The following is an 18,684-nucleotide window of genomic DNA, read 5'->3' on the forward strand; positions in this document are numbered from 1 at the left end:
GACATAGAGGTGCAGCACTGTGTACTTTGTCACAAACTTTTAAATAATAGAGACATCAGTTTTTCATGGACCTTGCCTTGTTCCCGCTGCTCTGAGATGGCAGCTTAGGATGCGTTTCACCCTCTCAAGGCTCAACAAGGCTCATTGAATAATTTCCACTAGAAAAGGAGAGCAGAGCAGAATTTCCATGAGAATGGCTTCGACCTCATCACACATGATAATGGTGTTGACAAGGACTATCTGGAGTGGGCATAACATTTGGCCATCATTCAGGAGCATTTGCATATTCATGTAGAGGTTGTTTTTATTTGTTTGCACCTGGAACAGTTGACTTTAGTCTAAGTTGTATTTAAAGCAACAGTATGTAACTTTTTTAGAAGGGAACAGCATTGCATGTTGTTTATTTATAAGGCTCTACTCCAAAAACTACCGAGTTACCTCTGCTCTGTGGTTGATACAAGAACAGCACTTACAGTGTCAGGTCCATTATTTCATTGGAGCATTATAAAAGGTTGTATTTATATTTTTGCAATCAGACCTGTAAAAGTTTTTCTTGATCGTGAAAATGTATACGTGTCTGTGACTTTATCTGTCAATGTTTAAAGGTGCAATACGTAAGAATTGGCCACCTGTTGGGCTAATTTCAGTTCATGTATCAGCAACACAATACATGGACGTCTTTGACATGACATCAAAACTGATATTTCTTCACATTCTCGTAGATATTTTTAAATTTTAAAAATAAAATCCTTAGATATTACACCATTAAACTGGATATGTTCATTTTGTACACAGGTCTCTCTTGAACATGAGATCATGATCTGGATTCCATGTTTAACCTTACCTAACATTATCACAAGATAAAATAAAAAATAACATCAAAGGAAAATATAAAGTCGCAACGTAAAGAAATGGAAGGTCTTAACATGGCCGTGGTTTGCCGACATGTACATTTATTCTGGTGGTTCAGTTGTAAATTATTTCTAGCAGAGCATTCAGTTTGTTACAGACACACCTCGGTGAATTTGTTTGTCCAATACAATTACTTTAATTAATTAATTTTAATGATGTTTAGTATTACAAGATAAAACACATTACCATCAGCTTCAGCTGTGTTTAACGGGCTAAGTATTCGCATGTTAACACTCTACACTAAGATGGCGAACATATTGTAGTCAACATTATCAGCTTTACACGAACATCTCGTCACTGTGTGCATATTATCATCCTGATGTGAGCATGAGGCATTGCTCTGCTCGGTTAGTGTGGCTGCAGACTGCTAGTCTGGTTGTTCATATCAGGCTGTACATTACTTCTTTAATTAAGCTGTCCAGCTTATTGCATCCTGTAACACTAGTCAGATTTTTATTGATTTAAGTTAAAGGTCATCTGTGTCACTGTCTCCTTTCTTTCCTGCTAGTCTGGAGAATACTTAACTTCTTTATCAATCCTCGCAGACAGTGGCTGATTGTCTCTCTGTTAAGAGTCTGAAGTCAGATATCTCTCAGTTAACAACCTTAAGCTCTGACGGGTGCACGGTTTCATCTGTCACAGCTTGCCTGAAGGCTTCAATCTTTTATGATGAGGTGGAAATGAGTTTTCCCACATGCTACCTGCAGGAGAACAGATAATACTTTAAATGTGTTTTGTAAGCTGCAAAATGTTAATTTGCATGTCTGTTCAGTGTTTAAAACTACCAATGTGAGGCTGGTATCAGCCCAGTCGCCAGAATAAAATGTACCGTTGTACGCTTCTGAAAACCATAGATACATGAAATTTGTACGTTTCATACTAATAATGTCAATGTAAGCCAAGACTTGATCTTTTCCTAACCCTAACCAAGTGGTTTTCATGCCTACGCCTAACCAGAACAGCACAGGGTTGTCACAATGTCCATTTCTGGACCTAAACAACTGAAGTTGTTTATTTGTTTGTTTTTCAATCATAAAAACAAACAAATAAAACATAAAATGGCTCCGAACAGCTCCAAACATAATCCAAGCCTCAGGAAAGCCCAGTGATTTGGAAAGACATTACTTACACTCTACTTTTAAGCTGAACTCTTCACTGTAGCTGCTAAGCTAAAAGCGTTAACGCACACCTCATCTTAAGTGGGTGCACAAAACTGCATTGAGGATGTTAAAACATCTTATCTCAGGTCTTCCAGAGACTTGGATTACACAGGACAAGCTGTACAGGGCCATTTCATCTGTGTTTTTTTTACGCTTTGCAACAAGTCCTCGTCTACTTCAGCTGCTCAGGAGAACACTGTTTTACTGTGAAGCTCCAGAAATGTTATGTGGACTACGAAACTTCACCTGACTTTCCATCAGCATGCGAGTGAGTGGATAATGACAGCATTTGCATTTTTTTCTCTTTACTTCTTCTTTAAAGTTTCAACATATCAGCATCACATTTCCAAAATGTATTCTGATTATTCTGAGTGTGATGTTGCTGATATAGCAGAGTGTCTGCTGCCTCACATAATGGCATTTTAAGTGCTCAGAAGTTGCTCTATATAGGACCTTATGGTAAAAAGCAGCCTCGAAATTGAAGTCCAGACGCAATCTTGCAGAATCTAAATGGAGTCCCACAGCTTGTCCTCAAAAGCTCTCCACTAGCGAACCACTGTGCCCCCATCTGGTCCAGGTCATTTCACCCAGCACTGCGCAACCATGCATAGAATATCCAGCAGGATTTGAACGCCGCTCCTCTGGCTCCCTTTCCTGACAAACATAACTTGTTCCAAACATCTGACAAATCCTCAAAGCTTGTTTAAAAATGCCAGAGACTCTCCTGATGGCCGGACATCTTCAGTCCACCAACTGTTTTATTTCTCGTCAAGATGTCCAATTTTTACAACCTGCCAAAAAAATGACTGAGGATAAATCGAACAAACAGGTGTCATACTGTACAGCATTCAAAAACTCACCAACCTCCCGGGAAGAGACTGGTCAGCTCTCAACACATGTAGGACAAACTCCTGGCTGAGAACCACAAAGTTTTCCCTCCACAGTAACCAGCCTACAGGATTAATTAAACAGCAGATCAAAAAGCAGTTTCTTGGCTTGAGGACTTTGCGTTCCCTGAATGAACGAATGAATCCTGAAGCAAAGAGACAGGTGTATGTACAGGACATGAATATTCCCTCACAGTCTGACAGCTCTCAACATCAAATAAATTTCCTCCCACCACTCGTGAGCGAAAGTGGCAGAGCGGCATTTGCAAAAGGCAGAGGGCTGAGAATGAGGCAGTCTGCTCGGCAGGAGTCCGGAGTTATAGATCATCCATTCCCTCTCTTCCTCGCTGGGTTTTCCTCGCAATTTTAAGAAGTCTCAGCCATGTCGCTTTCATCAGAGCAGCAGGAAAGGTGAACATTTAACATATTACGCCCACTCACAAGGTTGTTAAAGAGGCCTCAAAACATTAAGCATCAAAATTATTAAAATGCTCCTCCTTCTAGCGCTGCCATAAAATATTAATCGACTGATGAAATACATTCCCCTTTAGTTGAACAAAGATGAGAGCAGATTCGAGCTTTTAAAAGTTGAGGTTAGAATCCTCAAAAGAATCCTTTTCTGGACATTTTAGGCCAAGGCCGTTGTATCTGAACATGCAGAAGAACAGTGATAGACTTTTTGAAAGTTCAAGTTAAGAGCGTCACGAACAGTGGCAGAGGTTGAAAGACTGCAGCAGGTTGTTTGGAGTGCAGCGATGGCACGATTTCGAAGACAGTTTGGATGCTTTAGAGGCTGCAGATGCTCTAAATGGAAAAGTTTCATAGGGAGATAATGTTTCCTTGCAGCATGTTGCCGTGACACCACAGCTTTTAAGATAAAATACTGAGGCAGAAAAGAAAATCACATAAGCGAGATTACAGGGCTCAGACTCGAAGCTTTCAGCTGTATTCATTTTGACAAACAAGACGAACAGCTATGTCTGTGATCTCTTTTCAAAGGCACACGGCAGCCTTTGGTTCAAGTCGATGCTGCTGTGTTCAAGAAACACTTGTAACAATATATGGTTCACTGTTTGCTCTTGTGTCGATAACATTAATCCCAAATAAGCCTCGTCCTTGGGCTTTCTTTAAGGAGAGGCCACAGTGGGGGCACCAGTATACTTCAACACAAAACATGCTCCTTTTGCCTCCTTTGAGTGCACCGTGAAAGTCTCAGGAACAGTCTGAACCGTCAGGATGAAATGTTACGATGGGGCTCAGTAATGTTTGCACGACAGTTTTTTTCTAGTAGCATGACTCTAGGTGTGGAAATGTCAGCCTGTCTGTTCAGATTCCCATCTACACGTTTAATGATAACTAGCACGTGCTAGCATGCTAACGTGCTGATCTAAAATGGTAAACAGTATACCTGCTCAAAGGTTAAGTTCACCCAAAATTGAAAATGTCATTGTCCACTCACCGCCGTGCTGATGGAGTCAGGGTGAAGTTTTGTAGTCCACAAAAACATTTCTGGAGCTTCACAGCAATTCAGTCGGTCGGCATTCTCCCGACCGACTGAAGTAAATGGGGACTTGTTTTAGATTTGTAAAAAACAACTGAGAAAAAGGCTTCATACAGCTCATCTGACGTAATCCAAGTCTCCAGATGTACTGAAATTGAAAATTGATTTAAAAGACCTTATTTACACCCTTTTTAATGTCAAAATCTACATCACTGTAGCTGCTGAGCTATAGCATGCAGCCTGCCTGAAGTGGGTGAATGAGCTCGGTTGACTCTGTAAATATTGTCTTTTCAAATCAATCACATCGTCATGTTAGAATTATTATTGTGGTCACGTCAGCATGTCGATGTTATAATTTAGCTCAAGGTACTCCTGCCTGACAGCTGCTAACATGACTGTGAACTGTCATGTTGTGAAACACGTTTGATTGATTTCACTTTATCTTAGTCGGACAAATTATCGACTATAGACAAGTTGTGTAAGTGCATCATTGTTCAGAAAAATGTCACACCTTAATACAGCTCAAAGCACATTTAGAGTTGTAGAGTGAAGTGTCAATTACTTTTTATTGCCTGAATGATTATGCAGTGGACACAGTTTACCTATCAAGTCTTATTTATTAACATTTATAGTGTCGCAGGAAGGAAGGAGTCATAAAACCCAGAAATATGTTAGAATTTTTGCGTTTCTGTTTTGCTTTCAATGGGTTTTTGGTTGAAAGCCTGAAACAAGTTCTGTATATCTGTCTGAGATTTTCACGTTCTACAACATAATATTTGTCAGTTAACACCCCATTGTTTGAGTTATAAAGCGTTTATGAGTCATAAGAAAGGTGGTTGCTAACAAGTACCTAAATGAGACACAGAAGTTGTCGAGGACATTGAACGTCATCACGATGAACACGGACACTCGTCTACTCACTAGTCCGTATCACGTATAATGTAGTTAGAAGTTTATTCTGGTGATGTGATGTTGAAGTTGTGTATTTCATGTAGAGCATTAGCTTTTTACTTCTGGCAATTTCATTTATACTTCAAAAATCATAAAAAATATTGTTCATCAGTGGAGATTATCTTGCTAAACAAAACAAAACGTCCGTATCATTAACTTCTGTTTGTCCACAGAGCTCATTTTCTGTAATAATAAAAAATCCAATTGAAGAATCTCAAAGGCTTTTTGTTGCTAATTTCAGGGTTAGTTCACAAAAGCACATCATTCCTGCACCTACAGAGAGGTTGTAGACTGGCATCAAATTCAGAAAAGGCATATAGTTACAAAAATCAAAGAAGTTGATGAGGTTAAACATGAAATATATTGTTTTTGTACTGTTTCAATTGATGATCTGTTAAAAAGGGATTAGCAAATGATCACATTCTGTTTTTGTAGTCAACAAGACAATAAGCTTTCAGTATGAGCTGTGCCAGCCACCGCATTACATAAGCCATGAATATATTCAAATATTCGGTGTCTCTGTTGTGAGAGTTCAGGTTTAAGCTTTTAAAGACAAACTGTAAAGACTGCACGATGCAGTGTTTTCCCTGCAGCTAACACACCACTGAGTGCAGAGTTAATGTTGAAACATTCAAGCAATGCCTGTTTTTCATCCAACGAGATATAATTATGCCTAAATGTTCTGCTGTTCAGTGACGTAAATCCATCTTGACTGACAGCCACTTTCACTCCTGAGGTCTGGCTGTTTTGAAGCAGACGGAGTTATCTGATTGGACGATGCATGTACGTGGCTTTAAGTGATGGATTGGCATAACCTCTCTCGAGAGAGACTGTAACATCTGTACTGAGTTTACATCACCAAGTGCATTGACATGAAATGTCACACAAGTATGGATTTATATCCAGTTCACTGGAAAACATAATCATTGTAATTAATGTCAGAATAAATATTGTTAATGTGCAACCACATATACGTTGAAACATTTCTTTATGTTACAACTTCACTTTTCTTAAACTAAATTTTCTGCTTAATCTTGTCGCATATGCTCTGGTTAGGACAAGACACAAAACACGCTAGGTTAGGGTGAGGAAAAGCTCATGTTTTGGCTAAAAATACCTGTTGCCACAAACACGGCTGGAAATTGCCCCGAGGCCTCCTTATAAAAATATCCAGTGGTTTCAAACTTACAAATGTTTAAACACTGTTTAAGAGCCGTGGTCACTGCTCCGGCAGCCTGTAACGCCCCCACCTTCCCCTCCACCCACTGATGTGAAAGTCAGGTAATAATGATGTAATGTGATATTACACATTTTGTACAAATGTGGTACGAAATCTATGAAGCTTAATTTTACAGACCTGCAGACATGGATTTTTATCAACCTGGAGTCAATTTGAATGCAGGTTTCACTGATGCACAGCCCTGTTTTTACCCTAGAACTCATAAACTAAAGGTTGAGATACTAAAATCCGACACATTGACTGTTAACGTGTTGTGTTTCATCACTATTGGAAAAGACAAAAGGCTGTATAATAATGAGGCTAGAAAGGCTAATAATAATGACACCATGCACAAAATTCTATTACCTTTTATTAGATAAGACTCTTTATAATGACCTTTAAATTTGCATGAAAACGCTGAGCCATTATTCGAGAGTATTATTCAGTTGGGGTGTAGTATGGACAGTATTACTGTCACAACAGCTTTTATTTTCTCACATCTCTAATCACCAGTTGGTCTGGTACACTGAGGTCACAGAGCAGAGCAGCTGCTGCCAAATGAACATATGGGAAATTATGTTGCAGAATCCATTAACAAATTATGACAGAAATCATTTTTTTGATTTATTTTTGCTTGCTTGTGTGAGAATTTCAAGGCTAGCAAGTTGATTTTGCTTCTTTTTAAAAAAAAATTCCTGTCTATCTGATATGTTTAAGTTGAACTCCAGGTCGCATTTTCCTGCTTACTCTGGGACTTCAGGCTGAAAGAGAGACAATGAGCACTACACCAATGCACCAGTGTAGAATAACACAGTGATGCTTTCTGAGCAGCACATCAACACAGGACTGTTAATGGTGGAAATGATGCAGAAGAAGCAAATGAATGTGGTTTCGACTCACAGGAAACCAGATGGTGGATATTGAGCCAGAGGGCGTCCGGGATGCTTTTCCTTTGTATTATTTCTACAGACATACAGACCATATTCCTCCCATTAACACCAGCCTTATAAAGTATATGTTGAATGCACTGTATGTAGTACATTTCTTTCAGAAACACAGAGTTAGTGGAGTACATTTTGCACCAACATATTTCTTCCTCATAAGGATATCAGAGGTTTGTTTAGTTGAATCTTCAGCAGCACTTCCCTCTGGCTTCACAAACCTGTTGGACTGGCACTAATGAGCAAATCTTAATTTGCGCTTAGTAACGTGAGGACAGGAAAATTCAGCTGTGGGAACTGATGCTGCCTGTGCTCTGAGTAATGATGAAGTGTTGCCATCTACTGTACGTTTTCAGCGGTGCGACAGGAAAACTTCCTCCACTACAAGTGCAGTAAAGTCACACTTGAGACGTGTACAATGAATTCAGGATCAATTCATAATCGATAACGTGTCAACTGTTGATTAAAAATGCTCCTCTTGGAATATTTTGTAGATGAAGACAAACTTGTGGATGCAATACTCAGTTTGTATTTCTTACCTCAGTTCAGTTGTTCCAGATGTGTTTATAGAGATAATAGCAGAGGATGTAAAGAACTGTTCAAAGGGGCACCTTGTAGTTTTGGAGAAGAAATTCAAACTCAGCATTATCTATAATGTTAATGAGGTAATAAAACAAACTCAGAAATATTTATTGGTTCAATAAGTGAATAAACAAGCTGTTCTCAGAGGAAAATCAGGTCCCCAGAACACTGTTTGAAGCTAGAAAGGTGGCAGGGTCCGCCACATATAAACAAAGTAAAACAGTATGAAATTGTGTTTTCCTTTAAGGTCAGTCTGTTTATTTAGAAGAGAGTTTGTTTATATTGTTATTTATTTGTTTAGGTGTAAAAAAAAGTCAATCGAAGATCTTTCTCCTCTGATTAAGATTTCTTCCTCAAAACAACATTGTGCACCTTTAAAACATCAGTTACGGTAAACTTAAATTCTTAAAATGTAAAATTATGCATCTAAACCACACTTTGACCTCAACAATTGTGACAGACGCTGCTGCTGATGATGATTTGGGAAGTAACTCTGAGACTGATTGACACTTTTTTATTAAATGTGATTTTAAAAAGCCATCGTACTGATGATTTAAGCAGTTTTATTGGAATTAGATATATACATAGTGAACAGCTGTAACATGACACAGCATGTTAGCTCAATCATGACAGCACCGTGATCATTAGTCATTGTTCATAACAGTCATCAAACTGACGTTCATGCTCAGTCTTCAGTTCAATATAAAGCAAACTCTGATTATTAGCACACACTTAAAAATCTCAAAATGTCAAGTAAAAATTGTGAGAACACCGTTATCTGTTTAAATCACCAGCTGCAATCATTTATAAACTCCCCCCGCCCGCCCTCCCATTATAGAAAATACGCAGGTCAATAGTCTCAGGAAAAAAAAAAAAACGTGGTTTCACCTGGAAGGCATCAGCAGAACTGAAAATGAGGAAGAAAAACAACATTTATTATTTTTTAAATGATTAAAAAAACTACAAAAGGTATGAGTTACTGAGAGAAAGGCGGAGGACAGACTTACCTTCCAGCGGTTACCACACTCATTACACAGAACAAATGTGGTCATTGGCTCATCAGCACTGCGTGTCTGCACCTAAAACACACACACACACACACACACACACACACACACGTATACAGAAGGTTGTATAAGCTGTAAACAGCAGTGGCGGCTCAGGATGTCTGAGGGCAGGGGTGAAAAAAATAACAGGGCACAAGCTGTGTGTGGTGGGGCAATGTATGCAGAAAGGGCACTGGAAGGTCACCCAGGAGGGCACTTTATCATGTGTAATTAACCATAGGGGCATAAGAGAGGGCTCTTTCACAGCGTTTCTTCCAACATGGGGGCATCGGGTGAATGCATCAGAATTCATAAACCAGTTGAAGAGTTTGGTATGTGTAGATATGTTCACATATTATAGAGATACTGGGTACTGATGAGCAAACCATCTTGAACCCCCTGGCCTGCTGAAACAACCACGCTGTAACCTGTAAGTCATCCCTTCTACCTTCTTGCATTCACTTTTCTCTCTCTAATGGTTTGTTTTGCTTTGTTGAAACTTGTACTTATATGTTGGTGGTCTGTTTGGCCTGTTTACCTGATTGTAGGTGCAGTTCTTCTTCCTGCACTTGCCGCACTGCAGCAGGTCAGTGGTGGTGCCGCCAGTTTTGGCCATTTGGTGCTCCCTGATGGCCTCCTGCGTGAGAACGTTCCTCAGCTGCTTCAGCTCATCACTGGCCATTTCCTACATGACGACAAAGAAGTGAACATTTGCAGCAGAGGGGACAATGTGAGGTCCTGTAAGTGAGGAGTTTGAGAAAGGAGTTCGTCAATTGGTTACTTAGCATGCAGCTGCAGCGTTCTGTACCTCAGCAGACATGGAGGCGATGCGGCTCAACTCTATGCTTCCAGCGAGGACGTTTCTGCGAAGTCCAGGGTTCTTTGGGTCCTTTAAGTTGCTGATACGGCTGCGGACTCTGTTTTTATATTTCATATCTGTGGCCTTTATCTCCTGGTAGATATGTGCAATAATGAAGTCAAGGGAGTGTAACTTTGGATTTGGATCATCACTGAATGAACTACAGGACGGTGAAACCAGGCAAATCATTTACTACACTGAAGGATATGATCTTCAATCTCTGCAGCCATGCTGTCACAGTTTGTCCCAAAATCTTTGAAGTCGTCTGTGAATACCAGAAAAAACATTGCATGTTAATCTGCACACTACAGTGATATTTTCGTGTGCTCCCGCAGGCTGCGTTTCTCTGTCAGCATATTATCTGCTGCCTGTGTGCTCTTAGCGATAACAAGTGTGATCTTAGCCTCACTGTCTGTGCGCAGGGCAGCTGCCAGCATCTCGATGCACTTGTCTCTGATGGACACTCCAGTAGCGTATTGAGGGGACAGAGGACCCCCAGAAGAGCTGAAGCCAGGTGACATGGGGCTGGTCGGGGTGGTGGGAGTTTTAGGGGTATCGATTTTTCCCTTTCTGCAGAATGGGACACATCACAACAAGAGCACAGAGTGTGTAAGTGTAGACATCTGGTGTATTTGTGGTCTGATCTGACCTCAGGAAGGAGAGGCGTCAGTCACTAGACATCATTAAGGACATTTATGCAGCCACAACGCCAAAACATAAAACAGTGGCAACACAAGAATGAGGTGTTCATTATGGAAAAGGTCACAGCTACAGTACGGCTGAAAATGGACATTTTTATGGAGACAGGGTCACCGTGGATAAAGAACCACAGCATAGATAACCGCTACATCTCATCTTATTCATTGGCATCAATGGTATATTTTAGAAGATGACCCTCTTTACTGAAAACGTATGTACTTTAACTGCACTGACTATACCATCATCATGAGGATCATATTACATTGTAAAGAACCTACACTGACTTGGATTTAGTGAGATACCTTTCAATGCTGTCAACAGAGGGCTTCCTCTGCGGAGGTGCAGGCTGAGAGGTCTTGGAGCCGTGAGACTCTCTCCTATAAAACAAAGTCAGCGTCATCATTTTTATGTTTTCCATTGAAACACACACTTTAATAAAAATGTGTCAGTCAGAACTTTTTCTGTTTCATTTACCTTTCAGCTGTTAGCTTCTTTGCTGGTGGCGAGCTGCTTTTCTTTGAATCAGTGGATTCCCGCCTAAAGTCAGTGACGAGAGACAGTAAATACGGTTTCATTGGCAATGGTTATTTTCATGTCATTTATGAGTATGAGTGAGATTTAAAGGTCCTTTGCTGTAGAACGTCAGATTTCCTGTCGTGTTTGTTTATAAAGCAGGTCTGCATGTTTTATAAAACTGTGAAAATCAAATCGCTCAGCCCACAGAGAATTCAGAAACTGTCCTTTAAATGAGCCGTCGGGACTTGAAAAATAAAGCATGAACACTATAAACAAAGCACACGCCAGTCTTACCTGTCAGGTTTGGAGTCAGTTGAGTGACGTTTCACAGGTTGGCCAGGCTTTGAGTCGCAGGAGTCCTTCCTGCAACACAAAAGACAAAGAGCTGTTACACTGACACCGTGATCAAAACATATTATACACATTTGGGATTATGTCGAACAAGAAGCGGCGTATATCAAAGTGCATGCAGAGTGGAATTTATTCCCCTGCTCTGGCACACCTGTGTTTCTCTTTTTTGACATCCACACTGGGCTTTTTGGGAGGAGGCGGTTTAGAGTCGGATGAATCGCTCCTGACAAAAGGAAACATTTGTTTGATTCTCAAACAAATCCACTCACAGGACAGTGAAAGTATAAAACACCACGCTCCTCATGCACTGACAGCCGACAAAGAGCTGTTTGAAGAAGTTGAACCACACAACGACCATGTTTCACACCCACAGATTGACAATTTTCACACTCCTAACTCGCCAACCTTTCTCTCTTGGCCTCATCGGAGTGTTTTTTAGACACTTTGCAATCCACTGAGTCTTTCCTGCAGAAAGAAAACAGTCTTTGTATCAAGAAAATATCTGATACTGAAAACCTACTTGAAGTTAAGATGTGAACGTCCATAGATTTCTAAATCATGTTTTTATTAATTATTTTCTTTGTAGCCACATAACAGCCTCATAACAGCCCTACACGCCGCATTACTGTCATATACTGACATTATATTGTGTCAATGTTTTGTGTAAAACAAACGAAAGACAGAGATTAAAGTCTGAGGTCACTGATCCAGAGACAGCAGCAAAGCATTTTTTTCAAGGACAAAAGAGAAACAGAATAATTCCCAGATCCCGGACCTGTCCTTCTTCACGTGGTCTGACGTCTTCTTCAGTGAAGGAGGTTTAGATTCTGATGACTCCTTCCTGTTGTGGCAACAACACAAGGATTCAATGCAGAGGAGAAAAACGGTAAATTGAATTAGAGGGTTTTGTTTTTCTTTCCAAAATAACCAAGGCGCTGACTACATGCAGCCTCTAATGAGAACTCATCTGATCCAGACCTCTCCTTTTTCCCGTCCAGTGAGGGGCGCTTCGGGGGAGGCGGAGGGTGGAGGTGAAGAGGAAGTGGAGGAAGAGGAGCGTTGGGGTCAGGAGGCTCTTTTCTAAATGGAAATACACTTTTGAGTTGAGCTGAATCACCAGTGAGAATGAATATTAAAGGTCCCATATTGTAGAAAGTGAGGTTTCCTGTCTTATTGGATCATTAGGCTGCTCAACAACTCTCTTTGTTTTCGTGATTAAACTGAACAAACAAACCGACCTTAAAGGACAAAACAGTTTCAAACTGTTCTACTTTGCTTATATGTGGCGGACCCTGCCACCTTTCTAGCCTCAAACAGAGTTCTGGGTTCTTATTTTCCTCACAGCTTGTTTATTCAATGATGGAGAAAAATATTTCTGAGTTTGTATTATTACCGCATCAATATTGTAAATATTAAATTCTGAGTTTGACTTTCTTCTCCAAAACTACATAGTGCCCCTTTAAAGAGACAGGACCTGAAATGGAGGGTGAATAGAGGTGCTAGTTGTCACCCAAAATAAAACATATGAAACTTACAAAGAGCACAATATGGGACCTTTAATGTGAGGCCATGCAGTGGGCATGCAGACCCCTGACCTTGCTGGAGGAGGATGAAGGTGGAGAGGAAGAGGAGCTATAGGAGCGTTCGGGTCCGGTGGAATTTTCCTGATGTGAGAATCAACATTTGTTTGAGATTTACCTCAAAATCTCAGAACCCCACTCAAAAATCTTTTCACAAACATGCACCACAGCACGCCTGACCTCTCTTTCTTTACTTCCAGTGAAGGCCGCTTGGCCGGAGGCGAGGCGGGTCCAGGAGCGTGAGGACGAGGATGTCGGGAGGAAGAGTCTTTACCGTCCTTCCTGAACAAATGTCACAACAGTACAGATCAGAGCGCAGCAACTGAAGAGTCCCACGATGATGTGGAATGCAATCCAAGCTTAAGACAAAATCTTTTTAATGAAGACACACCTGAAGAAGCATGCATCATGCACAGCGTGTTTCCTGTTTGGCTGTGAGTCCGGTTATAAAACTGCAGGGAACAAATGTCAGTGCGTGTGAGTGACTCAGAAACGTTATGACATGCAGCATCAGCGGGAACATTTCAGCTCAGGCAATGTAAGAGTCCCGACCTTTCCTTTTTCAGGTCCAAAGAGGGCCGTTTGATCGGGAGGAGAGGCCGAGGAGGTCGAGGAGGCCGAGGAGGAGAGGGGAAGCGGGTGGGATACAGAATACTGCTGTCCAAGACTCCTCTCCTGAAATAAATAATTCAGTTTGAAGCTCTGCTGAGTGTTTCTGATGTGCAAGTGCCAGTTGTTTTAACCACTTTCCTCTCACCTTTCAAAAATTGGTTTGTTAACATCAGCAGGTTTCTCTCTCTGAGTTTCACTCGGCAATCTCTCTCGATGCGGCGAGTGTTCCGTCTTCTCTTGTCTGTTTTCTTCTCTGTGTTTGTTCTTCGCGTCATTTGCGTGGCTGTGCTTCCTGAGATCCTCTGGGTGTTTCTCCTTTTTCACGTCTTCCATGTGCCTAATCCTTCCTGGTTCTTCTAATGGCTTTTCTTTCCTTGTTTCCGGCTTGTTTTTCTCACTCTGCAGGTCCTGCACATGCTTCTGTTTCTTGTTATCTATCTCCAGCGGGGCATCCTCTACAGGCCTTTGTTTCTTGAGTTCTTCTCGATGCTTCTCTTTTCTGATTTCTCGCGGATGTTTCTCATTTTGGGGCGCCTCCAGGTGCTTTTCACTGCTGAGGTCATTTGCGTGTCTCTTTTTGTTTCTGTGTTCTTCGTTTTGTTTTTCCTCTCTGGTTTTGTTGGAGTGTTTTTTGTCAGGATCGGAGTCCTGTTTCGGGTTGACATCCAGTCTCCTGTGACTAACAGAAACAAAGGAAGTGTAACCTTAACCTCTGTTCAAGAGCCAGCAAACATTGACTAGTTTCACAAAAGTCAGGCTTGTTGTTGTAATCTAACGTGGGCCGTATTCAGACAGGATTCGAATTAAAATAATTTCCTCAGACGCCACAAAAGCCCCTAATGAGCTTACAAAGTACTGTTTAATTTAAAGGTGCATTATGTAACTGTTTTCCGTAGCAGTTTTGGTTGTATAGTCCTAAATTCTTAAACTGGGGGACTTCTATTATCTTTTTTTTCTCACTCCACCATAACTCAAACTACTCAAAAAAAAAATCTCTAATATTGATGAACAATAATGTAAACACATGACTTTAAGGTACATCTAAAACTCATGTTTGCTCTTGCAAAATGCTTCTCCTTCTATCAAGAGCTCCGTCTGTTTACAGGCCTTTAAAAAAGTCGCACAGTGCACCTTTAACTTTTTCTTTGATTGTATGAGTTGACTGATGTTGAAGCATCTACAAGGAACATTCATCTTTTTGTTGATTCTGCTGCCCTGTGGACAAAAGCAGGATGCATGATGATGAGGTAATGTATCTATTTATGGCTATGTACGTAAGATTAAAGGTGCAATATGCAGTTTTTGAGAGGTAATTTAAATCAGAAGAAAACATTTTCATTTATTTATTTTTGTATGCCTAAACAAACTAAATAAACAAACTGTCTTTGTTTTCATGACTGAATAAATAAACAAACTGACCTTAAAGGACAAAACAATATCAGTTTTACTGTTTATATGTATATATTCTGAATTTATTTTCCAAAACTACATAGTGCCCCTTTAATAACTGTAATATGAAGATGGTGAGTGCCGTACTGTACCACCAGACTACAGAGCAGCTTTGTTTCTCAGGCTGTGAGAGTCCTCAATTCATACGTGCCATGAAAAAAAAATAGGTTTCATTTGAGGACCCATTCAAACCGGATAAGTCAGAATCCGACCTGGTTACAAGCATAAAGAATAACTATAATAACTACGTACAACTGTGATCGTCACTGAGGTGGCTGCTAAATAATCAGAGATATTTGTGGGATTAAAATCGCTGACCAACACACACACACACAAACACACACATAAATTCCTTCTGAATGGGGATTTAGAGAAGAATTTGGAGCTTCAGAGGAAAAGTTCTTGCAAGAAGACATCAGTATAAATGTCCAATATTTGAACTTGTGAATAACTAAATTGCAGCCTTGGCAACATCAAGTGCACTGAACCTTGAAGGTACATTTCTGAAGTCCTACTCTGATCACAATGATACCCATGCATGCACATACACACAACACAACCGTTACTTAAAATTCACTGAGAACAGATGAATATATTTGATGCTTCTTTTATAGTTTTTATTTTAGTTTTAATCTTTAAGCGTCATCCTCGGTGCTGAGTATTGTCTTCGAACACCTGAGAGATCAGCCTACTCCTGACATTTACTGCTCATCTAAGAGATCATTCATTTCCCTCGAGGAACAAAACTGCATGTCAGGATGACTCAAGTCCACTTACGGCTGTTAGTGGGTAGAAAAGTGTACGTATTCAAAATGATGATGCAATGCTACAAAGGGCTGAAAAATAGAGGGATTTAAAAGCTTTCAGGGCGAAGAAACAAACACATGTCTTTGCATCATTTAACATTTCAATTTACTCCTGGATATTCTGCCACAGTATCGCCTTCAGGCAGTCAGTGGTGACTGCTCACGCTTCCTTTCATCTTTTAATTTCTTAAGTGCTTTTTGACAGAGCTGTTGTTGCATCTGCACTATTTTCCAAATGCCATAATGAAAAAATCATCTGATGTACAAATACTGTAGGTCCTGCGTGGTGCATCATCATCATCATCATCATCATGCATTTCCGTCGTTATTTCATGTAATTTCTTTAGGTGAACTGAGCTCACACTCACCACTCTGGGTCTGACAGGTGTTATTGGTGGACTCATATTGACCAGAACTTTCTCAACCTCTCTGCCTCTGTGCTAAATGTTACCTGTAAAAGAAGTACTGACCTGCTCTGGGACTCAGACGGTGAGCTGTTTGGAGACGCTGCTGGTTTGCCGGAGTCCAAACCGTTCTTGATTTCTGATGGTTTCTCAGAGTGAGAGGGGCCAGAGTCTGTGTGAGAAAATCAGTCAGTTCACTGATGCATGTGTTGCACAAACTAATATTTTAAAGGATAAGTTCAGCCAAAAAGATTCAGTCATCGTCTACTCACCCCCATGAAGTGAGGTGATGTTTTGTAGTCGGCAAAACATTTCTGGAGATCCACAGCAAAACGGCGTCGTAGCGTTCCCCTTAACAACTGAAGTAGATGGGGACTTGTTTTTTTCCATCCACTCTAGTTGTTTAGCTGAATGCTGCACTGCTGTTTGCTGTGAAGCTCCAGAAATGATTTGTGGACTGCAAAAGATAGATAGATAATGACTACCATTTCACCTTTGGCTGAACTTTTCCTTTCACTGTCGCATACGTCATGCATGTGTGTAAATCATCTAATGGTTCAAGTACCAAGGAGTCTCTTCCAGTCTTTAATGAGGACCTTTGCCAGAGCAATGACTTCCTCGTCTGTGCAGTGCTTCCTGATACCATTCACAGACATGCCGATCCTCGTTTCCTGAAACAATCACGCACGTTAATGTACATTTTTGGCTTTAATAGTCATGCATTTGTCTTGTGGTGTATGATTTGCATTGTTTCAAGAATGTGAATGGGTTTGAACTAATGAAAGAACTGTACTCTGACACAAACTAAAGCTATCAATGACACACTGGAGCCTACCTGGAGAAGTCTGAGTGTCATATTGAACCCTTTCAGTTCCCTCAGCAGGTCTATGGCGCCCTCCTGCACACACAACACATAATAAGACTAAAACCAATCCATCTTGAGCATCTTTATTTACAAATATGTAATGACAATGTCATGCACATATTTGAGAGCGTGCAAATGTGAACAATTCAACATGGACACCACAATCTGATCAGCAGGCAGCAACACTTTCACTTCTGTGTTTTTTGTTTTTTTTCACAATCTCATCAGCATATTTGGAAGAAATCAACAGTGAATCCGTAAATTCAAAGAACATATCACAGCAGCTTTTAAATCAATCGCAGTTTTCAACTTTTTTTATTGACAGCTGCATGAAACACCAACTGTGCAGGAGCGCCACGGAGCAACGTCCTGTTTGCAGAGTCGGTCACAACACACACACACACACGCACACACAAGCACACGACCTTGCCCACAGGCCGCGGTGTTTACTTGCACTTGCACGGCTCGCGGATCGATAAGGACAGCAGCAAAAGATCTGCAAAGTAAAAGTTGTCAACAGGCGGACAAACTCCCAGCGCCGGACACCCGAAACGTCCCGCGAGCGAGAGAGCGAGCGCGCTCCAAACACCTGTTGATCGTTTGTTCCAGCACAGTCGGGCTCACGTTACACGTGTGCACAGCTCACAAACACAGCGATTCAGACTGAAAATCAAACTTATTGTCTCCACTGCATTTCAACTTCCACAAGAGACATTCACGGGGCCTTTTTTTTTTTGCGCGCAGCACGAGGCGGGCGGGCGAACGCGCCACCTGTGAGTGTCAAAATACCGTCTCACCGTGTTATTTCTAGACACCATCTTGTCCAGTTTTTTTGCAATCCGGATGAGATCTTCCTCCCGCGTCATCGCTGCATTTACTCGACTGAGAGCGAATGAGTAATATCCAGAAGAGAGTTATTTGAGAAAAAATGGGTGAAATGAGGGTGAAAAAAATAAATATTTTGGATCCGCTGCAGGTCGGACTTTACGCACAGCGTGCTCCATTCAGCCCAGAGGCGTGTCCTGCGGCGGGATCCCAGCTGACCACGGCGACACATGACAACAACTAAATATAGACGTTGCATTGGAGCGGACACTTAAAAAAATAAATATAATGAAATTAAACAAAAGTGTCTAAAAATGTTTAAATACTTCTTCATTTGTGCGATTAAAGCAGCCAATCAGCGCCCTCAGCTTTAGTTTTTTAAACCTTAATGGCTGCATATCCTGTCTTCTGTATGTCTGTGTATTCTGGCTGCAGCAGAGGAGCCTGACACCGATCACAGTTTACTGCATGTTTATGAGCTCCCTCACAGCTCCAACTTACACATCACGCTTATCACAT

General features: G+C 40.9%; 1 protein-coding gene across 2 annotated transcripts; it reads right to left on the reverse strand.

Moving 5' to 3' along the window:
- Nucleotides 1-8,980: 8,980 nt before the first annotated feature.
- tcea3 (transcription elongation factor A (SII), 3) lies at nucleotides 8,981-18,379 on the reverse strand. 2 transcript variants are annotated; one of them, XM_084356731.1, is made up of 21 exons: nucleotides 18,138-18,379; nucleotides 17,311-17,373; nucleotides 17,041-17,146; nucleotides 16,542-16,647; nucleotides 13,962-14,495; nucleotides 13,757-13,879; nucleotides 13,385-13,486; nucleotides 13,220-13,288; nucleotides 12,603-12,704; nucleotides 12,400-12,465; nucleotides 12,030-12,089; nucleotides 11,776-11,847; nucleotides 11,568-11,636; nucleotides 11,232-11,294; nucleotides 11,060-11,134; nucleotides 10,468-10,628; nucleotides 10,262-10,323; nucleotides 10,008-10,157; nucleotides 9,738-9,884; nucleotides 9,161-9,232; nucleotides 8,981-9,060 (listed from the first exon to the last, which is right to left on the reverse strand). In XM_084356731.1, the coding sequence occupies exons 1-21, from the start codon at nucleotides 18,204-18,206 to the stop codon at nucleotides 9,052-9,054; spliced, it is 2,280 nt and encodes a 759-aa protein (XP_084212857.1). In that variant the 5' UTR covers nucleotides 18,207-18,379; the 3' UTR covers nucleotides 8,981-9,051. The 2 variants fall into 2 exon arrangements, with proteins under 2 accessions (XP_084212857.1, XP_084212858.1); XM_084356732.1 differs by lacking the exons at nucleotides 11,776-11,847; nucleotides 12,030-12,089.
- Between the last annotated feature and the right edge of the window lie 305 nt (nucleotides 18,380-18,684).

The sequence above is a fragment of the Pagrus pagrus genome, assembly GCF_965226575.1.
Source record: "Pagrus pagrus genome assembly, chromosome: 7".
Taxonomy (NCBI): Eukaryota; Metazoa; Chordata; class Actinopteri; order Spariformes; family Sparidae; genus Pagrus; species Pagrus pagrus.